General features: G+C 43.4%; 1 protein-coding gene across 1 annotated transcript in view; it reads left to right on the top strand.

The window, feature by feature from the left end:
- Positions 1-4,496: 4,496 nt before the first annotated feature.
- The window catches only part of LOC112222177 (RNA-binding protein 38), a 31,691-nt gene continuing 17,397 nt past the window's right edge, over positions 4,497-18,790 (top strand). The window contains exons 1-2 of the mRNA XM_024384850.2: positions 4,497-5,009; positions 16,082-16,205. Coding sequence (XP_024240618.1) covers positions 4,839-5,009; positions 16,082-16,205 — 295 coding nt within the window. The 5' untranslated portion in view covers positions 4,497-4,838. The remainder of the gene's footprint in view (positions 5,010-16,081; positions 16,206-18,790) is intronic.

Here is an 18,790-nt window from a genome sequence, read left to right as displayed (position 1 = left end):
CTTAATAGAGATGTGTTGCCAGTTAATGAATGAGTTGATTCCTAAAGTAATCCACACACTGTGAAAGAAAGGGTTTCCCCCAATTTTAGTGTATGTTTATGCAGATTTCTAGCAATAATCCTTCCTCTTGGTTCTCCTGTGAGGGCAAAGTGAAGCACCATTTACTCAAAGCGATGGTACTGCAGTATTAGGATGTGACTCGTCTCATTTGGAATTTTTGCTTTTGTCTGTGAATACAAATGTAAATACGCTTCAAATGTATTATATATATATAAATATATGCTTTTGTAGGTCACATACTGTTTTTGCAGAGATTGTAAGGCTTGATATTTAAAGTATAATTTTATTATTCTGTCGTAGGTCAAAATAACTTTTATTTTCAATACAAAAGGAAGGGGGTCTTTCTTTGATCAAAACTGAAAAACTTTGGTTCAGTTTGCCTCAGAAAGCTACAACTGCATCTTTTGTTCTTTCAGAAGCACTTTTTAAAATGTGTGATCTATAAATCATATATTTCTCTTTTTCAAAGGCATTTGCATAGATTTAGAGGTGCTTGTGTGATCCTGTCATTTTCTATCAATAGATGTTTAATTCAAAAGAGCAAACAAACACACACAATGCCTAAAAGAGGTGACATGTGATTGTGTTAGACTTAGGGGGGTCCATGTTTCTTACCAGTGTGTGGATTGATATTTTTAGATAGGGCCCTATGAGTTCAATGGCTCTAGTTCCATTCCTTATAATTCCATACTCTGTTATTGGCTAGGCTACTTAGCAGCAACTATGTGCTCACAGATAGGCTATTAAAGACCACCCAAAGCCATTGCAATATCAATACTGCTTTTCTTCCCTTCGATTGGGCACAGATGGTGGGTTGTGGTGGTCAGTTTTACTGTATGTAGGTTTTTGTGTTAAGGTCTTCAACACTGCGGTTGGTTCTATTTGTGGCTTTACTTTTTGAAGTCAGCTCATATTTAGGGAGGCTGTCGGGCTACACTAGTTGTTGATTTGGATTCCCTCCCTCTCTCTGTCTGATCCTTGAAGGTTATTTGGGGACATTTTTACATGATTTTATGTGGAACCTTTATTTTTCCTTGATTTTGTAACATTTTCTGTGAAGCTTTGTGAGAAATCTTTTTAAGATGTGCTCAATCCAAAGATTTGTGTTTTGTCATTCTGCAGTGCTTAGAACCCGGTCCTAGATGGTGCAAGTAAGCTATTCATGTGTGCATTTCTCGGCTGCACACCCTACATAGAATATGTTTGAATTGATGTATTCCCATTCCTACAAAACAGAGTTAACATGGGTCTGGTTCTGCTGAAGTGATTTTAATCTTGTTTGTGATTGTTGTTTTTTTGTTTCTTTGATTTATCTCTTAAAATCTATGGCCAGTTCTAAGTTGTGGTGCTGGAAACGGTTATTTCATGAGATTGACCACTCAGAGAAGAAGCTCTTTAGTGGCACTAACCTGTGTGGTGATACAAAACTATCCCATGGACTCTGAAGATGACGGATCGCTAACTATCTTTTAACACAATGGAGAATGTCTTCAAGCTGTTTTATGGAAACATCTTGGAATAGCCTAGAGTGAATTTTCAGTCTTGATGAAGTATATTGAAAAAGATTGATCTACCGAATATTCAAAAGAACTATGTTCTGTGCTTTTGCTTTAAAAAAAGTATCCCTCTCGATTTATCCTTTGATTTAAATGAAAAGAGAGGGGAAGAAAATATAAAATGCTTGGGAAAATATACAGTCATAATTTCAGGATGTAAATTACTGTTGCATTTTTTCTTACTTGTTTCTTGATGTTAATATTGATGTAAATACAAATTTCTATTTAAACATTACATTGTGTGTGTTGTGTTTTTCATAGCGAGTGAAAGTTTCTAAGTTCCGAGTTAGCTTGGCCAGAGAGAAGGGGATGAGAACTGGGGTTTAGTCACGGGACTAGATGATGAAGAATAGGGGCACTTATCATCTGGGTACAAATGATGTCTGGAGACTGGGGGTCTGCGTGAACTAGGAGCCAGAGGTGAGAGGGTGAGAGAGGAGGTGAGGGGGTCTCTGATTGTGAGGGAGGGGGTTGTATGAGGTTTTGAGAGGAAGGTGGAGGGTACAGGAGGCTGGAGAAGTGGCAACATTGAGGTCATTTGGAGTGTGGGATCTGCTTGCTTCTGAATCTGTACTGTTGACCAATCACCGACGAAGGGCGTAGACTTCGTCTCCTAACTTTGGCTTGCCTCCAGAAAAAAATGTGTGTGCCAGAACAGCCCAAAAAAACGTAACTGAAGTCCAAAACAAAGAAAAGAAACATCACAAAAGGCTGTCATAATATAGTGGATTCAGAAAGTATTCAGACCCCTTTCCTTTTTCCACATTTTGTTACATTAGACTTTTTCTAAACTTGATTAAATACATTTTTCCCCCATCAGTCGCACAATACCCCATAATGACAAAGCAAAAACAGTTTTATTTTTTATTTTAGCAAATGTATTAAAAATAAAAAACAGAAATACCTTATTTACATAAGTATTCAGACTCTTTGCTATGAGACTTGCAATTGTGCTCCAATCCAACCTGTTTCCATTGATCATCCTTGAGATATTTGTACAACTTGATTTAAGTCCAACTTTGGTAAATTCAGTTGATTGGACAAAATTTGAAAAGACAACACCTGTCTATATAAGGTCCCACAGTTGACAGTGCATGTAAGAACAAAATCCAAGCCATGAGGTCGAAGGAATTGTCCGTAGATCTCCGAGACAGGATTGTGTCGAGGCACAGATCTGGGGAAGGGTACAAAACATGTCTGCAGCATTGAAGGTCCCTAAGAACACAGTGGCCTCCATCATTCTTAAATGGAAGAAATTTGGAACCACCAAGACTCTTCCCAGAGCTGGCCTCCCGGCGAAACTGAGCAATCGAGGGAGAAGGGCCTTGGTCAGGGAGGTGACCAAGAACCCGATGGTCACTCTTGACAGAGCACCATAGTTTTTCTGTGGAGATGGGAGAACCTTCCAGAAGGACAACCATCTCTGCAGCACGCCACCAAATCAGGCCTTTATGGTAGAGTGGCCAGACGGAAGCCACTCCTCAGTAAAAGGCACATGACAGCCCGTTTGGAGTTTGCCAAAAGGCACCTAAAGGACTCGCACACCCTGAGAAACAAGATTCTCTGAACACTTTGTCCTGCATGCCAAGCGTCATGTCTGGAGGAAACCTGGCACCATCCCTATTGTGAAGCATGGTGGTGGCAGCATCATGCTGTGGGGATGATTTTCAGTGGCAGGAACTGGGAGACTAGTCAGAATCGAGGGAAAGATGAACGGAGCAAAGTACAGAGAAATCCTTGATGAAAACCTGCTCCAGAGCGCTCAGGACCTCAGACTGGGGTGAAGGTTCACCTTCCAACAGGACAAGCACACAGCCAAGACAACGCAGGAGTGACATCAGGACAAGTCTCTGAATGTACTTGAGTGGCCAAGCCAGAGCCTGAACTTGAATCCGATGTCTAGAGACACCTGAAAATACCTGTCCAGTGACTTTCCCCATCCAACCTGACAGAGATTGAGAGGATCTGCAGAGAAGAATGGGAGAAACTCCCCAATTACAGGTGTGCCAAGCTTGTAGCGTCATAGCAAAGAAGACTCAAGGCTGTAATCGCTGCCAAAGGTGCTTCAACAAAGTACTAAGTAAAGGATCTGAATACTTATGTAAATGTGATATTTCATTTATATATATATATATTTTAATATATATTTAATATATATTTTAATATATATTTAAATCTAAAAACCTGTTTTTGCTTTGTCATTATGGGGTATTGTGTGTAGATTGACGAGGGGGGTAGGGGGGGGTAATCAATTTTAGAATTAGGCTGTAATGCAACAAAATGTGGATGAAGTCAAGGGGTCTGAATACGGTTTTCGGTTTGGAAGCATGCATATGAGAGTCAGAATGCAAACCAAAATTCTATCGCTCTGAAATTAAAAACATGATGAACCAACTAAATGTGAGCCCCTCTGCATTGCTTTGCCCCATTGCTTAGTAGACCTACTGAAGGTAAGAAGGATTGATTAATGAGTTTGTCTCCACATGACCTTTGCACAAAGAGAGTGAGACGAATACACGGTCACCTCAACATTACATCCTTTCATCTTCAATTTTTCCTGTGATTGGTCACCCCTGGTGCGCACTTTTGTCTTTAACCACATCAATTTCCTCTCACCCCTATGCCCTATTGACACTTTCATGTGCGCTGTCTCGAAACAATACTTTTTCGCTTGTTGTGGGCCTTAAAAATGGAAAGTGAATGTGATGTTTTATGGTCAGCAACTCATTAACTATGAATAAGCCAGCCTCAGATATAGGTCAGACACTTCAAAACAAACATTGACAGGGGGTGTCGCAAAACCTAGGACGCTCCGGTTATGTATTGGCCAAAATGGGAGTGGGCGTGTTTGAAACTCGCCTAGAAAATACTTCCCCCACCACCCCCTACCTGAGATATTCCAAAGGAGTAGGCAAGACACCTGTCAAGAAGAGACTTAAATCCAGCCTGTTACAACAATAGCGCTGCTGGGATATAACTCAACGCATGGAATAAGGACGTCATTTTGCTTCGATACAGACTGGACGAATCAAGCCTGATTTGGGGCGCTTGAGAAAAAACAATGCGCATTTAAAGCTTCCATCTCTCGAACGGCCATTTAGTTGTTTAGAACTTTGATATACCACCTATTGTGTTTCCCCCATAGACCGTTTAGGTTTTCCATTCGAACTCACTAGTGGACCAAGGCTTTATCATCAATTTGTTAACAGAGGTCTGGAGACAATGCATCCCACTATTCAGAAAGACACTACTTTCACTAAGATATTTGTCGGCGGTTTACCTTATCATACAAACGACGCATCCCTTCGAAAATACTTCGAGATGTTCGGGGATATTGACGAGGCCGTTGTGATAACGGACAGACAAACCGGGAAATCCCGAGGATACGGATTTGTAAGTGTAGTCTACTTCAACTAACAAGACACTGTGCAATACCTCAATTCGGCATAACCTTTCTTTTGACAGGACAGAGCGCTTGATTGGTTGACTGTTGTTTTCTGCTCATGCCTTGTTCTTTGGTATAGTACAGGAAGGGGTGAGGGTAAGGTACTGAAATGCGTGAGACGTGCGACAGACTGTCTGGCGATGTGTCAGTTATTTTGTAACCGTTTGTGTCAACTCCGTGATATACTGTAGGCAAATGTAGATGAAGTATTACTTTCGTAACACTTTATTTTGTTGGCTCTTTTTTTATATTACAAAAAGCCTATTAACAAACGTATTGCATTGTAAACAATGATGGAAGTGCATTAAAAGACCTACACACATTTCATTATCTACCACAGAATACTTTCACAACCTATTAGCCACCCTGAATAGGCCACTGTAATTCTTACCCAAACACCTTGAATTGAGCCCATAAAGAAAGTGAGGCAACAGTTGCAGTTGTTTTACCAGGTAGGCTGGGCCCACTGCACATATCCTACACTCTACTGTAACCATTACTTTTCCTTTACATTGTATTTTCTAACCTTTATGTCCTGGATGCACATGTACATGTGCTGCTGACATTTCTGTGCTCATGTAATCCGCAAAGAGCATGGGTCTTCATTTGGTGTAACACTGACACTTTGTTCAACTAACAAGTGTGTGTGGTTTTGTAGTCACGTGTTTTAGCATGAGTAGATTATTCCTTAAAAAGCATAACATCAATTATCTCCCGAGTCCTGAACAACAACCCCCCCCCTCCCCTTCTAAACACCCATTCTCTCTCTATCTATACACACACACACACTGTGTAACAACAGCAAATATATGTGCATAATGAATAAGAGCTGAAAGAATGTGAGATGGTCAAGCGGGAGGCTTTTATTTGCCCTGAAATATTTTGCATTCATAGGCACGGTAGTGTATTTACTCAGTTCAAAACAGAATGGCTGAGGAGAGACCTAATGCAGCAAATGCATCAGTTACTGTGCCTGAAGGATATCTCCCCTTTTTCCTTCCTATCTCCCTCTGTTTTCCCTCCTCCCTTTCTCTCCCTCCCTCTGGGGGAGGTTGTGTGTCAGCAGAATGCAGTCCCCCCTGGTCACAGAGGTGTGACATGTCAGTTGGTGCTCTGAGATAAGGCTGCAGTTCTATTTTGACTTACACACACACACACACACACACACACACACACACACACACACACCACCCCCCTCTGCCAAGCTGTGTGTGGTAATGAGAGGGGGGAGGGAGAGGGTCAGTGAGAGAGACAGATAAGAAGACAGACGAGAGCAATGAGGGGAGTTAAAGCAATGCATATTTTCCCTGCCTCCCTGTTCATACACATGTTGATGAGTTTAGCCAGGTTCTGTCTCTGGCCCAACCTGTAGTCTGCCCATTTCACCCCTGACTTCCCATAGCAGTCTAATTCCCCCAACAGCTTCAATCAACCCATCCACATTACAGCCACTGTTAGCATAGACCCCCATAGTTTGGTGCCGTGAAATAAAAGCAAAAGAATAATGCAGTGATATCTTTGCCTTATACTATTTGGCAACTTGACTTTGTTACTAATATAATTTTTCAGTTCACCTCATCTCATTTATTAGCAGTTTGCGAATACTCTTCCTGTAATGGTTGCCATGGCACCCAGTGGCAGCCTTGATAGTTTACTCCTGTGAATGTATCTATAGTTATTTGTTTTAAGTGTTTTTTTGTGTGCATTATAATTATCAACTTAATTTTTTTCTTTTTAAAGCTAATCAAGTACTGAATACAAAAACCTAGTTATCTTAACCAAAAAACATTCAACTAGAAAAGATAGTAGCCTACTTCTCCAATCAATTAGCTAAGTGTTTGGATTCAAACATGAGCCTAGATCTTCCTCTCATCTCTCCTGGACCGAAGGCTGGACCAAAGATGAAGAAATGGCAGCAACTTTCCTCCACTACACACAATTTCCTCAGACATTTTGAACAGATTAAAACAACCTTGTGCAAGGAGCTCAAGAACAGCCTTATGCAAATACGGGAGGGCTCTTCTGGAAAACATGAGGATGACGAGGCAGTAGGAAACTGATCAGAAAATGAATCTATTGTGTACACTCACTTGCCAGTTCTGCAGGCTGACCCTCAGGTAAATGACGTCACCCACTCCAAGACATATACAGTCAGTACAGAGCGCAGTAGACCAACCAAAATGTAATGACACTGTTTCCACCAATGACTAAACATGTTTTACACTCTGCAACCCTTATTAACAAAGTCTCCTCTTCTGTATAAGTTTCTCTGATAATGACTTTGACAAGATCTGCCTCACTGAAACATGGCACAGCGAGGTAAACTTACCATCTTAATGAATCAGCTCTGCCTGAATGCAAATACATTGAAAGGGCACACAGCCACGGTGGAGGCATTGCTGTTTTATACAGACTGTTTTATTTTAAACCCACTGGCTGTTGCTGAGTTTCAGTCTTGAGTCTTGACTGTTGACTCACCCAAGTGTTCTATGTGCTCGATAGCTGCTGACTTCCTTAACTTGCCGGACTGTCTAAACCATGGATGGGCAACTGGCCGCCCACCCCCCCCCTTTTTGAAGGCCCTCGGATCAATCCCAACCCTCCCCCCAAAACAAAAAGTTTGGTTGTGCATCAGCAGTTTTCCTCTTATGTCAGTCACTGATTGTCAGTCAATTAGCCCATGTCAGCTAAAATTTTGTAGATTGCTAAGTTAGTTTAGCGGCCAGCTATCTAAACGTGTTATCATGGTCAAATTACCGTACAAGGGCCCCCAATGTATATTGTTTGTCTCACTCGGATATCATATTCAAAACTGCAAACATTTCTCCCCACCCTATGGCAAAATATGTAGAATTGCAAGAAATTGTTTGTAAAACAACTCATTTCCCACTCTGCCCAATGGCAAAATGAGTAGAATTGCACAACGTTAACTTTAAAAGATGTGAGTACGCAGACCTGTGAGCAACTGCAGCCCCTCTTGAGTTCAGATTTTTTGTGGCCTCCACCCCCATCACAGTTGCCCATCCCTTGTCTAAACCTTGTGCAATATGTAAATGTTCCCATCCACAACCATGGATAAACATTGGACCTCATTATCACTGGCGATGTCCCTGCCTCTGACTTGGATGTCATCGAGCTAGGCATCTCTGAAATCAAGGCTGTGACACTGTCTCTGATCTCTCCAACTCCTCTCCGCTCCCATTACATTCTGCAACCTGAGGAAACTTAACCCATCCCTCTTTCACCTTTGAGTCTGACTGCAGTGAGCTGGCCCTCGATGATATTGTCAATCTATATAACAGCACTCTGAGTAATACCCTGAACGTCCTTGCCTCTGAAAACACATGTGAAGTAACATTCCAACACTCTCCTTGGTTCACTGATGAACTGCGCAGAATGAAGACTCCTAGCCGTAAGCTTGAGACATTGGAGGAAAGATGGTTTCACTGTCCAACTACTGGCCTATAAAGACCACCAGGCAAGCTACTCTGCTGCCTTAAAAGGAGCACAATCAGCCTTCTACTCTGCCACAGTGGCGGTCGGTGACTTTTAAGATGAGGGAGGACGATAATGTTTTTAATGAGCATGGCCTTACTTCCATTACAGCGCATTGATGATTTTCATTCACCCAGCTCAATGTAACATCGATAGATTTAGCCTACTACATGATATTCACATTTTCCCTATACCCATCATGAGGTTGCTACAACTTAGCCTAAGAATTCAAGTTTATAGTGTAGATGCACAGGTCCAGAGAAACATTTTAGTAATCGAGGTGACAGACAGTGACACATTCAATACTGACTTGCACACTCTGCCTTCATCTAGTTGATCTATGGTGTAATCATTAGTCCAATAGCTGCAAACGAGAGTTTCTATCGGACAAATTCAGGTCTGTTTATCCCCGTTTCGTTATGTTTGCTCTGTTTAAGAAATGTTTTTCAACAGAAACAGTGGAGTAAATACGCCCCTGATCAAACACAGTTCACTTTCATAGTAGCCACATACAAACAGCATGATAATTTCTCTGGTTGTATAATTCCTTCTCGCATCTCTGCGCTCTCCTCTCACTTTTTTTTTGCTTGTGTACTTCAGTGCACAACACATCAGCTGTCTGTGACCAGGAGAAAAAAAACTTTCCAAGACAAACCTTCACATCATAACTGCTAACCGCTACACACAGCCTACATCATTGTCACCATATTAGCTAATGTCAAAGTCAACATAGCTACTTGAACTAGCACATTAGTAACCACACTACAATCATGCAGTACAGTCAGCAAGCAGTTTAGCAGTTACACCGGCGGGCCCCGGTGGCAATAAATGTATAACACCAAAAGCTTACCTTGACACGGAAGAGTTCTAGTGTTGGATAGCCAGCTAGCTAACATAGCATCCCTCTCTGTTTGAGCTGGGTATTTGAGTAGCCTAAACTAGATAGCTGCATTTGCTAGCTAAGTGAAACTGACCTTTTTTTAAAACAAAATATAGCTAGCTGTCTCTCTTGCTTCTCCTTCATTTTTAAAGAAATTAGTTTGTTCAAAACTGTTCAACTGTTGTCTATCTCTGAGTCAACTACTCACCACATTTTATGCACTGCAGTGCTAGCTATAACTGTAGCTTATGCTTTCACTACTAAATTCATTCTCTGATCCTTTGATTGGGTGCACAACATGTAAGTTCATGCTGCTAGAGCTCCAATAGGTTGGAGGATGGCCTCTGGAAGTTGTCAGAAACTCATAATTATGGTGTAAGTCTATGGAAGGGGGTGAGAACCATCAGCCCCCCAGGTTTTGTATTCAAGAGCTTCAAGTTCCTCGGTGTCCACATCACTAAGGAATTATCATGGTCCACACACCAACACAGTCATGAAGAGGGCACGACAAAGGCTCTTCTCCATCGGAAGGCTGAAAAGATTCGGCATGGGCCCTCAGATCCTCAAAGTTCTACAGCTGCACCATGAGAGCATCTTGACTGGTTGCACCACCGCTTGTTATGGCAACTGCTTGGCAGCTGACCGCAATGCACTACAAAGGGTAGTGCGTACGGCCCAGTACATCACTGGGGCCAAGCTTCCTGCCATCCAGGACCTCTATACCAGGTGGTGTCAGAGGAAGGCCCTAAAAATTGTCAAAGACTCCAGCCACAAAAGTCAAAGACTGTTGTCTCTGCTACCACACAGCATGCGGTACCGGTGTACCAAGTTTGGAACCAACAGGACCCTGAACAGCTTCTACCCCCAAGCCATAAGACTGCTAAAGCTTCCATCACATCTGTCATCAGTTATACAAGGTTTTCCAGTCTGGCTTCCGGCCCTTGCACAGCACAGAAACATCTCTGGTTAAAGTTTCCAATGACTGCTGATTCAGGATTTCTCAGCATCCTCCTCCTCTTAGATCTCAGTGCTGCTTTTGACACCGTAGAACACTTCATCCTCCTGCAGCGTTTCAGAGAACACACTGCTGTCTCTGGAACAGCTCTAAACTGGTTCTCCTCCTACCTCTCCAATAGGAAGTTTTACATCCCTATTGGAGAGGCCAGATCGGAGGAGTCTGCAGTCATATCCGGTGTTCCACAGAGGTCAGTGCTGGGGCCTATCCTGTTTTTAATTTACATGCCCTCTCTCAACCTAATCCGAAGAGATTATAATATCAATTTCCACTGCTACGCCGACGATACCCAGGTTTACATTAACAACCAACCGGACACCATCCCTGCCCTAGCAAAACTCAGCAGCTGCCTAGAGGACATCAGGGAATGGATGAAAGAGAACTTCCTCCAGTTGAAGAGTAGCAAGACAGAGGCTATGCTTATTTTGACACCCAAGCAGGTCATCAGTGCTGGAAACATCTGCCCTACAATCAACAGCCAGGCCATCCGCTTGTCCTCTGTCATCTCCAACCTAGGAGTCAAGTTTAATCTCTGTCCTTCGATGCCCACATAAAACAAATATGCGAAACATAATTTTTCCATCTTAAAAACTTTTCCCAGGTCATACCATCACTTTCCCAGCCAGATGCAGAGAAACTCATCCACGCCTTAATCTTTGGCCATGCGCTGTTTGGGGGCCTCCCAGCCAAATCACTAGATAGCCTCCAACTGATCCAGAAAAGTGCTGCCAGGGTCCTGATCAGGACCAAGAGGTCAGACCACATCACCAAGATCCTGGCCTAACTCAACATCAGTGACCTCATCTCATTCAGCGAGCCACTTTGCAATCTCTGCTCCAGCCACTCTACTGCTTCAAGTCCTCAGGACATGTCTCAGAACTATGGCATTCCGAGCCTTCTGCTCCCTTGCCCCTATGGAATGCTCTCCCTGACCATCTGAGAGCCTCTCCATCAGTCAGAACCTTTAAAACGGGCCTTAAAATTTTAAAACTTCTGCAGAATGTCTTTTTCATAGTCCTAGTCCCAATCTAAAATGTATACTGAACAAAAATATAAATGCAACAATTTCAAAGATTTTATTGAGTTACATACAGTTTAAATAAGGAAATTAGTCAATTGTGAAATGAAAAAAAAGTGAAATAAAGGCCCTAATCTATGGATTTCACATTACTGGGCAGGGGTGCTGAAATGAACATTTGATTGCTCTGGTGGACATTCCTACAGTCAGCAAGCCAATTGCACGCTCCCTCAACATGAGATCTCTGTGACGTGTTTTATGACAAAATGTCACGTTTTTAGAGTGGCTTTTTATTGTCTCAAGCACAAGGTGCACCTGTGTAATGATCATGCTGTTTAATCAGCTTCTTGATATGCCACACCTGTTAGGTGGATGGATTATCCTGGCAAAGGAGAAATGCTCACTAACAGGGATGTAAACCAATATTTTCTACAAAATTAAAGAGAAATTAGCTTTTTGTGCATATGGAACATTTCTGCAATCTTTTATTTCAGCTCATGAAACATGGGGCCAACACTTTACATGTGTTTACATTTTTGTTCAGTATATTTAGCACCTAACCCACTTGCTATTTTACCTGTCTTCAATCTAAATGTATGTTGTCTTTATTGTACATACATATTGTTTTTCTCAGTAGATCTTTGAGAACTCTGTAATGAAAAGCTCTATACAAATTAATTGTATTATTATTATTACTAATAATGTAATATATATTCAAATCAAATCAAATCAAATCAAATTTTATTTGTCACATATACACATGGTTAGCAGATGTTAATGCGAGTGTAGCGAAATGCTTGTGCTTCTAGTTCCGACAATGCAGTAATAACGAGCAAGTAATCTAACTAACAATTCCAAAAAAAACTACTGTCATACACAGTGTAAGGGGGTAAAGAATATGTACATAAGGATATATGAATGAGTGATGGTACAGAGCAGCATAGGCAAGATACAGTAGATGATATAGAGTACAGTATATACATATGAGATAAGTATGTAAACCAAGTGGCATAGTTAAAGTGGCTAGTGATACATGTATTACATAAGGATGCAGTCGATGATATAGAGTACAGTATCAACGTATGCATATGAGATGAACAATGTAGGGTAAGTAACATTATATAAGGTAGCATTGTTTAAAGTGGCTAGTGATATATTTACATCATTTCCCATCAATTCCCATGATTAAAGTGGCTGGAGTAGAGTCAGTGTCATTGACAGTGTGTTGGCAGTAGCCACTCAATGTTAGTGGTGGCTGTTTAACAGTCTGATGGCCTTGAGATAGAAGCTGTTTTTCAGTCTCTCGGTCCCAGCTTTGATGCACCTGTACTGACCTCGCCTTCTGGATGGCAGCGGGGTGAACAGGCAGTGGCTCGGGTGGTTGATGTCCTTGATGATCTTTATGGCCTTCCTGTAGCATCGGGTGGTGTAGGTGTCCTGGAGGGCAGGTAGTTTGCCCCGGTGATGCGTTGTGCAGACCTCACTACCCTCTGGAGAGCCTTACGGTTGAGGGCGGTGCAGTTGCCATACCAGGCGGTGATACAGCCCGCCAGGATGCTCTCGATTGTGCATCTGTAGAAGTTTGTGAGTGCTTTTGGTGACAAGCCGAATTTCTTCAGCCTCCTGAGGTTGAAGAGGCGCTGCTGCGCCTTCCTCACGATGCTGTCTGTGTGAGTGGACCAGTTCAGTTTGTCTGTGATGTGTATGCCGAGGAACTTAAAACTTGCTACCCTCTCCACTACTGTTCCATCGATGTGGATGGGGGGTGTTCCCTCTGCTGTTTCCTGAAGTCCACAATCATCTCCTTAGTTTTGTTGACGTTGAGTGTGAGGTTATTTTCCTGACACCACACTCCGAGGGCCCTCACCTCCTCCCTGTAGGCCGTCTCGTCGTTGTTGGTAATCAAGCCTACCACTGTTGTGTCGTCCGCAAACTTGATGATTGAGTTGGAGGCGTGCATGGCCACGCAGTCGTGGGTGAACAGGGAGTACAGGAGAGGGCTCAGAACGCACCCTTGTGGGGCCCCAGTGTTGAGGATCAGCGGGGAGGAGATGTTGTTGCCTACCCTCACCACCTGGGGGCGGCCCGTCAGGAAGTCCAGTACCCAGTTGCACAGGGCGGGGTCGAGACCCAGGGTCTCGAGCTTGATGACGAGCTTGGAGGGTACTATGGTGTTGAATGCCGAGCTGTAGTCGATGAACAGCATTCTCACATAGGTATTCCTCTTGTCCAGATGGGTTAGGGCAGTGTGCAGTGTGGTTGAGATTGCATCGTCTGTGGACCTATTTGGGCGGTAAGCAAATTGGAGTGGGTCAAGGGTGTCAGGTAGGGTGGAGGTGATATGGTCCTTGACTAGTCTCTCAAAGCACTTCATGATGACGGATGTGAGTGCTACGGGGCGGTAGTCGTTTAGCTCAGTTACCTTAGCTTTCTTGGGAACAGGAACAATGGTGGCCCTCTTGAAGCATGTGGGAACAGCAGACTGGTATAGGGATTGATTGAATATGTCTGTAAACACACCGGCCAGCTGGTCTGCGCATGCTCTGAGGGCGCGGCTGGGGATGCCGTCTGGGCCTGCAGCCTTGCGAGGGTTAACACGTTTAAATGTCTTACTCACTTCGGCTGCAGTGAAGGAGAGACCGCATGTTTCCGTTGCAGGCCGTGTCAGTGGCACTGTGTTGTCCTCAAAGCGGGCAAAAAAGTTATTTAGTCTGCCTGGGAGCAAGACATCCTGGTCCGTGACTGGGCTGGGTTTCTTCCTGTAGTCCGTGATTGACTGTAGACCCTGCCACATACCTCTTGTGTCTGAGCCGTTGAATTGAGATTCTACTTTGTCTCTGTACTGGCGCTTAGCTTGTTTGATAGCCTTGCGGAGGGAATAGCTGCACTGTTTGTATTCAGTCATGTTACCAGACACCTTGCCCTGATTAAAAGCAGTGGTTCGTGCCTTCAGTTTCACACGAATGCTGCCATCAATCCACGGTTTCTGGTTAGGGAATGTTTTAATCGTTGCTATGGGAACGACATCTTCAACGCACGTTCTAATGAACTCGCACACCGTATCAGCGTATTCGTCAATGTTGTTGTCTGACGCAATACGAAACATCTCCCAGTCCACGTGATGGAAGCAGTCTTGGAGTGTGGAGTCAGCTTGGTCGGACCAGCGTTGGACAGACCTCAGCGTGGGAGCTTCTTGTTTTAGTTTCTGTCTGTAGGCAGGGATCAACAAAATGGAGTCGTGGTCAGCTTTTCCGAAAGGGGGCGGGGCAGGGCCTTATATGCGTCGCGGAAGTTAGAGTAACAATGATCCAGGGTCTTTCCACCCCTGGTTGCGCAATCGATATGCTGATAAAATTTAGGGAGTCTTGTTTTCAGATTAGCCTTGTTAAAATCCCCAGCTACAATGAATGCAGCCTCCGGATAAATCGTTTCCAGTTTGCAGAGAGTTAAATAAAGTTCATTCAGAGCCATCGATGTGTCTGCTTGGGGGGGGATATATACAGCTGTGATTATAATCGAAGAGAATTCTCTTGGTAGATAATGCGGTCTACATTTGATTGTGAGGAATTCTAAATCAGGTGAACAGAAGGATTTGAGTTCCTGTATGTTTCTTTCATCACACCATGTCACGTTAGTCATAAGGCATACGCCCCCGCCCCTCTTCTTACCAGAAAGATGTTTGTTTCTGTCGGCGCGATGCGTGGAGAAACCCGTTGGCTGCACCGCTTCGGATTGCGTCTCTCCAGTTAGCCATGTTTCCGTGAAGCAAAGAACGTTACAGTCTCTGATGTCCCTCTGGAATGCTACCCTTGCTCGGATTTCATCAACCTTGTTGTCAAGAGACTGGACATTGGCAAGAAGAATGCTAGGGAGTGGTGCACGATGTGCCCGTCTCCGGAGTCTGACCAGAAGACCGCTTCGTTTCCCTCTTTTTCTGAGTCGTTTTTTTTTTTTGGTCGCTGCATGTGATCCACTCGGTTACACTGGTTGTAAGGCAGAACACAGGATCCGCATCGCGAAAAACATATTCTTGGTCGTACTGATGGTGAGTTGACGCTGATCTTATATTCAGTAGTTCTTCTCGGCTGTATGTAAAGAAACCTAAGATGACCTGGGGTACTAGTGTAAGAAATAACACGTAAAAAAACAAAAAACTGCATAGTTTCCTAGGAACGCGAAGCGAGGCGGCCATCTCTGTCGGCGCCGGAAGTGAATGTGTCGGCGCCGGAATTGAATATTGTAATAGATGCGGTCACAGGTGTGTGTGTGTGAGAAAGACACTGAATGTGTGTGTTTTGATGTACCATGTTGGTGATGGCTCTTATTTAGCATCCCGCTGTTAGTAAAATAATAATATAATTGAAAGAACCCCTCCCTGCACACCCAGACACCCACCATTTTCTGTGATAGGTCAGTATGCTAGGTCATAATGTCACACATTGTTAAAAGCACACAGGAACTTTCTATCTATATGGATCCAGGACTAGTGCTCAAACATAATAGGGAATACAGGAATTTATTGGTGAGATACAAGTTATGGGATAAGTATTTTATAAAATCGATATTGGTCACTTCTTGAATTGTAAACCTGTGTGTTCCTTCCTCCTGTCAGGTGACTATGATGGACAGGGGGTCGACAGAACGGGCATGTAAAGACCCCAACCCCATCGTCGACGGGAGGAAGGCTAACGTCAACCTGGCCTACCTGGGAGCCAAGCCCCGCAGCCCACAGACAGGTGAGTCATGCGTGCACACACACACACAGAGACCAACCCCACGCATACACAGACAGACACACAGTGACCAACCCCACGCATACACAGACACACACACAGAGACCAACCCCACGCATACACAGACAGACACACAGTGACCAACCCCACGCATACACAGACACACACACAGAGACCAACCCCACGCATACACAGACACACACACACACTACGCAAGCATGTGAGCAGATGGCACGCGCATACACACTCTCAGCTGACGACTATTATAGCTACATTCCTCTACATTATACGGTACACACACACTACACATTTGATGGCAGACCCAGCTGTGGTCAGGCACAGTGTGACTGTACAGTGTGAACCACCAACCTACATCTGTGCCCCTTCAGACTACACATGTACACCAAACCACCTGTCACTCTGTGGAGTCTATGGGAAAATGTAGGGCTCAAAAGTAATGCACTACTGTAAAGAGAATAGGGTGACATTTTAGATGTGTCATATGTGTGACCGACGCACAGTAGCGACAACTGTAGTATACTGTATCTCGATGTTGGGTTGTTGTTGCTTTGTTACACGCCAAGCATGCAGTTGATGTGCTATGATGAGTGTACAAAACATTAGGAACTCCTGCTCTTTCCATGACATAGACGGACCAGTTGAATCCAGGGGAAAGCTATGATCCCTTGTTGATGTCACTTGTTAAATCCCCTTAAAATCAGTGTAGAAGAAGGGGAGGAGACAGGTTAAAGAAGGATTTTTAAGCATTGAGATAATTGAGACATGGATTGTCTGTGTGCCATTCAGAGGGTGAATGGGCAAGACAAAACGACAACCTGAAGTGCTTTTGAACAGGGTATGGTAGTAGGTGCCAGGCGCACCGGTTTGAGTGTACCAAGAACTGCAATGCAGCTGGATTCTGCATACTAAAAAGTTTCCTGTGTGTATGAAGAATGGTCCACCACCCAAAGGACTTCCAGCCAACTTGACACAACTGTGGGAAGCATTGAAGTCAACGTGGGCCAGCATCCCTGTGGAACACTTTCAACACACTGTGGAGTCCATGACATTGAGGCTGTTCTGAGGGCAAAAGGGGCTGCAACTCAATATTAGGAAGGTGTTCATAATGTTTTGTACACTCAATGTACTGTATGTCAGCTTGGTATTTTGTTGTGTGTCTGTGTGTGTGTGTCTGTGAGAGAGTGAGATGTGGAAAGAGGGAGAGAGAAAATAGGGAGAGGCTGTTTATGAGAGAGGGGAAGGGAGAGGGAGAAATAAACAGATCTGTCTCTTCCTTGTTCTGTGTGACTCCCCTCACCCAGGGAGTCATGATAAACACAACAGGAGAGAATGACCAACGGGTGTGAAGAGTTACAGGAACATTAAGTGTTAGTGAGAAAAAAGGAGGGGATTGAGAAGGAGGCAGGGATAGAAGGAAGGAGAGAGAGGAGTCTCCTCTTACTCATGGTGAACTCAGGAGACCGTGTGTGTGTGTGTGTGTGTGTGTGTGTGTGTGTGTGTGTGTGTGTGTGTGTGTGTGTGTGTGTGTGTGTGTGTGTGTGTGTGTGTGTGTGTGTGTGTGTGTGTGTGTGTGTGTGTGTGTGTGTGTGTGTGTGTGTGTGTGTGTGTGTGTGTGTGTGTGTGTGTGTGTGTGTGAGAATTGGCGCCTTTTCATAGACCATGTTGCTATGTGCATAAGAGCAAAGTTAAGCAGCATATTGGTGTTGAGAACAATGTGGCGGAGGCTGCAGCGACGTTAGATGAGAACAGCCCTGGCCTTAATTGTCTAACGAAAGTGAGAGAGAGAGGAAACCCCATCTTAATTAGGTCTATAATCAACAGTCTAACTGTTAAATGTACCTGGCTTTATAAATCATCCATATCTACAGAAATAAGACAGATCCTGCTACTGTTTGAGTGTTTGTTTAATAGCCTACTTATTCTGTGAGCGCCAAGCCAAACCGTATGTCAGAAACATTTTCACAAATTCTGCAGTTTTTCACCTTCATATTAAAGGCTTTACACTTTTTTTTCATTAGAACATCGTCTCTGGTATTACTTATAATTTATCATAATATGAAATCAGAGCTTGTTCCTTAACTTATTTTTCTTGATAGCCAGTATTTTCAACAACTAGTCAAATGTATTCCACACATCCGACTTCCCCTTTACCTCCTAAGCAACCAGTAAAAATGCCCCCGTTTCGAGTTTATTTGTAACATCCTCTGCATCTATTTTGCTGTCACATGCATTGAGTTTGTTATAACCAATTTATTGATGTGATTAGGATATGCAATAAGTCAGGCCCTATTGGTCACGTGCATGCGATGCATACATGTGTATGTAAAGAGAGGGAATAGGGAATGTTTATCCTAAGAAAATGAGGGATTTTGGTAACATGACTTTTCACTCAGAAACAACGGGTGCTAGTCACAGTCACTCACTGTCATTTTTTTTAACACGGCGCAGCAAGTCTGAGCACAATCAAATCAATTGCGGTCATACTCCCTCTAGCAATTTGTGTGTCTTAGTTATTTAATTTAACAGTGCTCTTAAAGCATCAGACAAGTTCAGTGCATAAAGTTGAT

This window comes from Oncorhynchus tshawytscha, linkage group LG22, assembly GCF_018296145.1.
Source record: "Oncorhynchus tshawytscha isolate Ot180627B linkage group LG22, Otsh_v2.0, whole genome shotgun sequence".
Classification (NCBI taxonomy): Eukaryota; Metazoa; Chordata; class Actinopteri; order Salmoniformes; family Salmonidae; genus Oncorhynchus; species Oncorhynchus tshawytscha.
The sequence above is the reverse complement of the archived record's forward strand: the minus strand, read 5'-3'. Positions and strand labels throughout refer to the sequence as shown.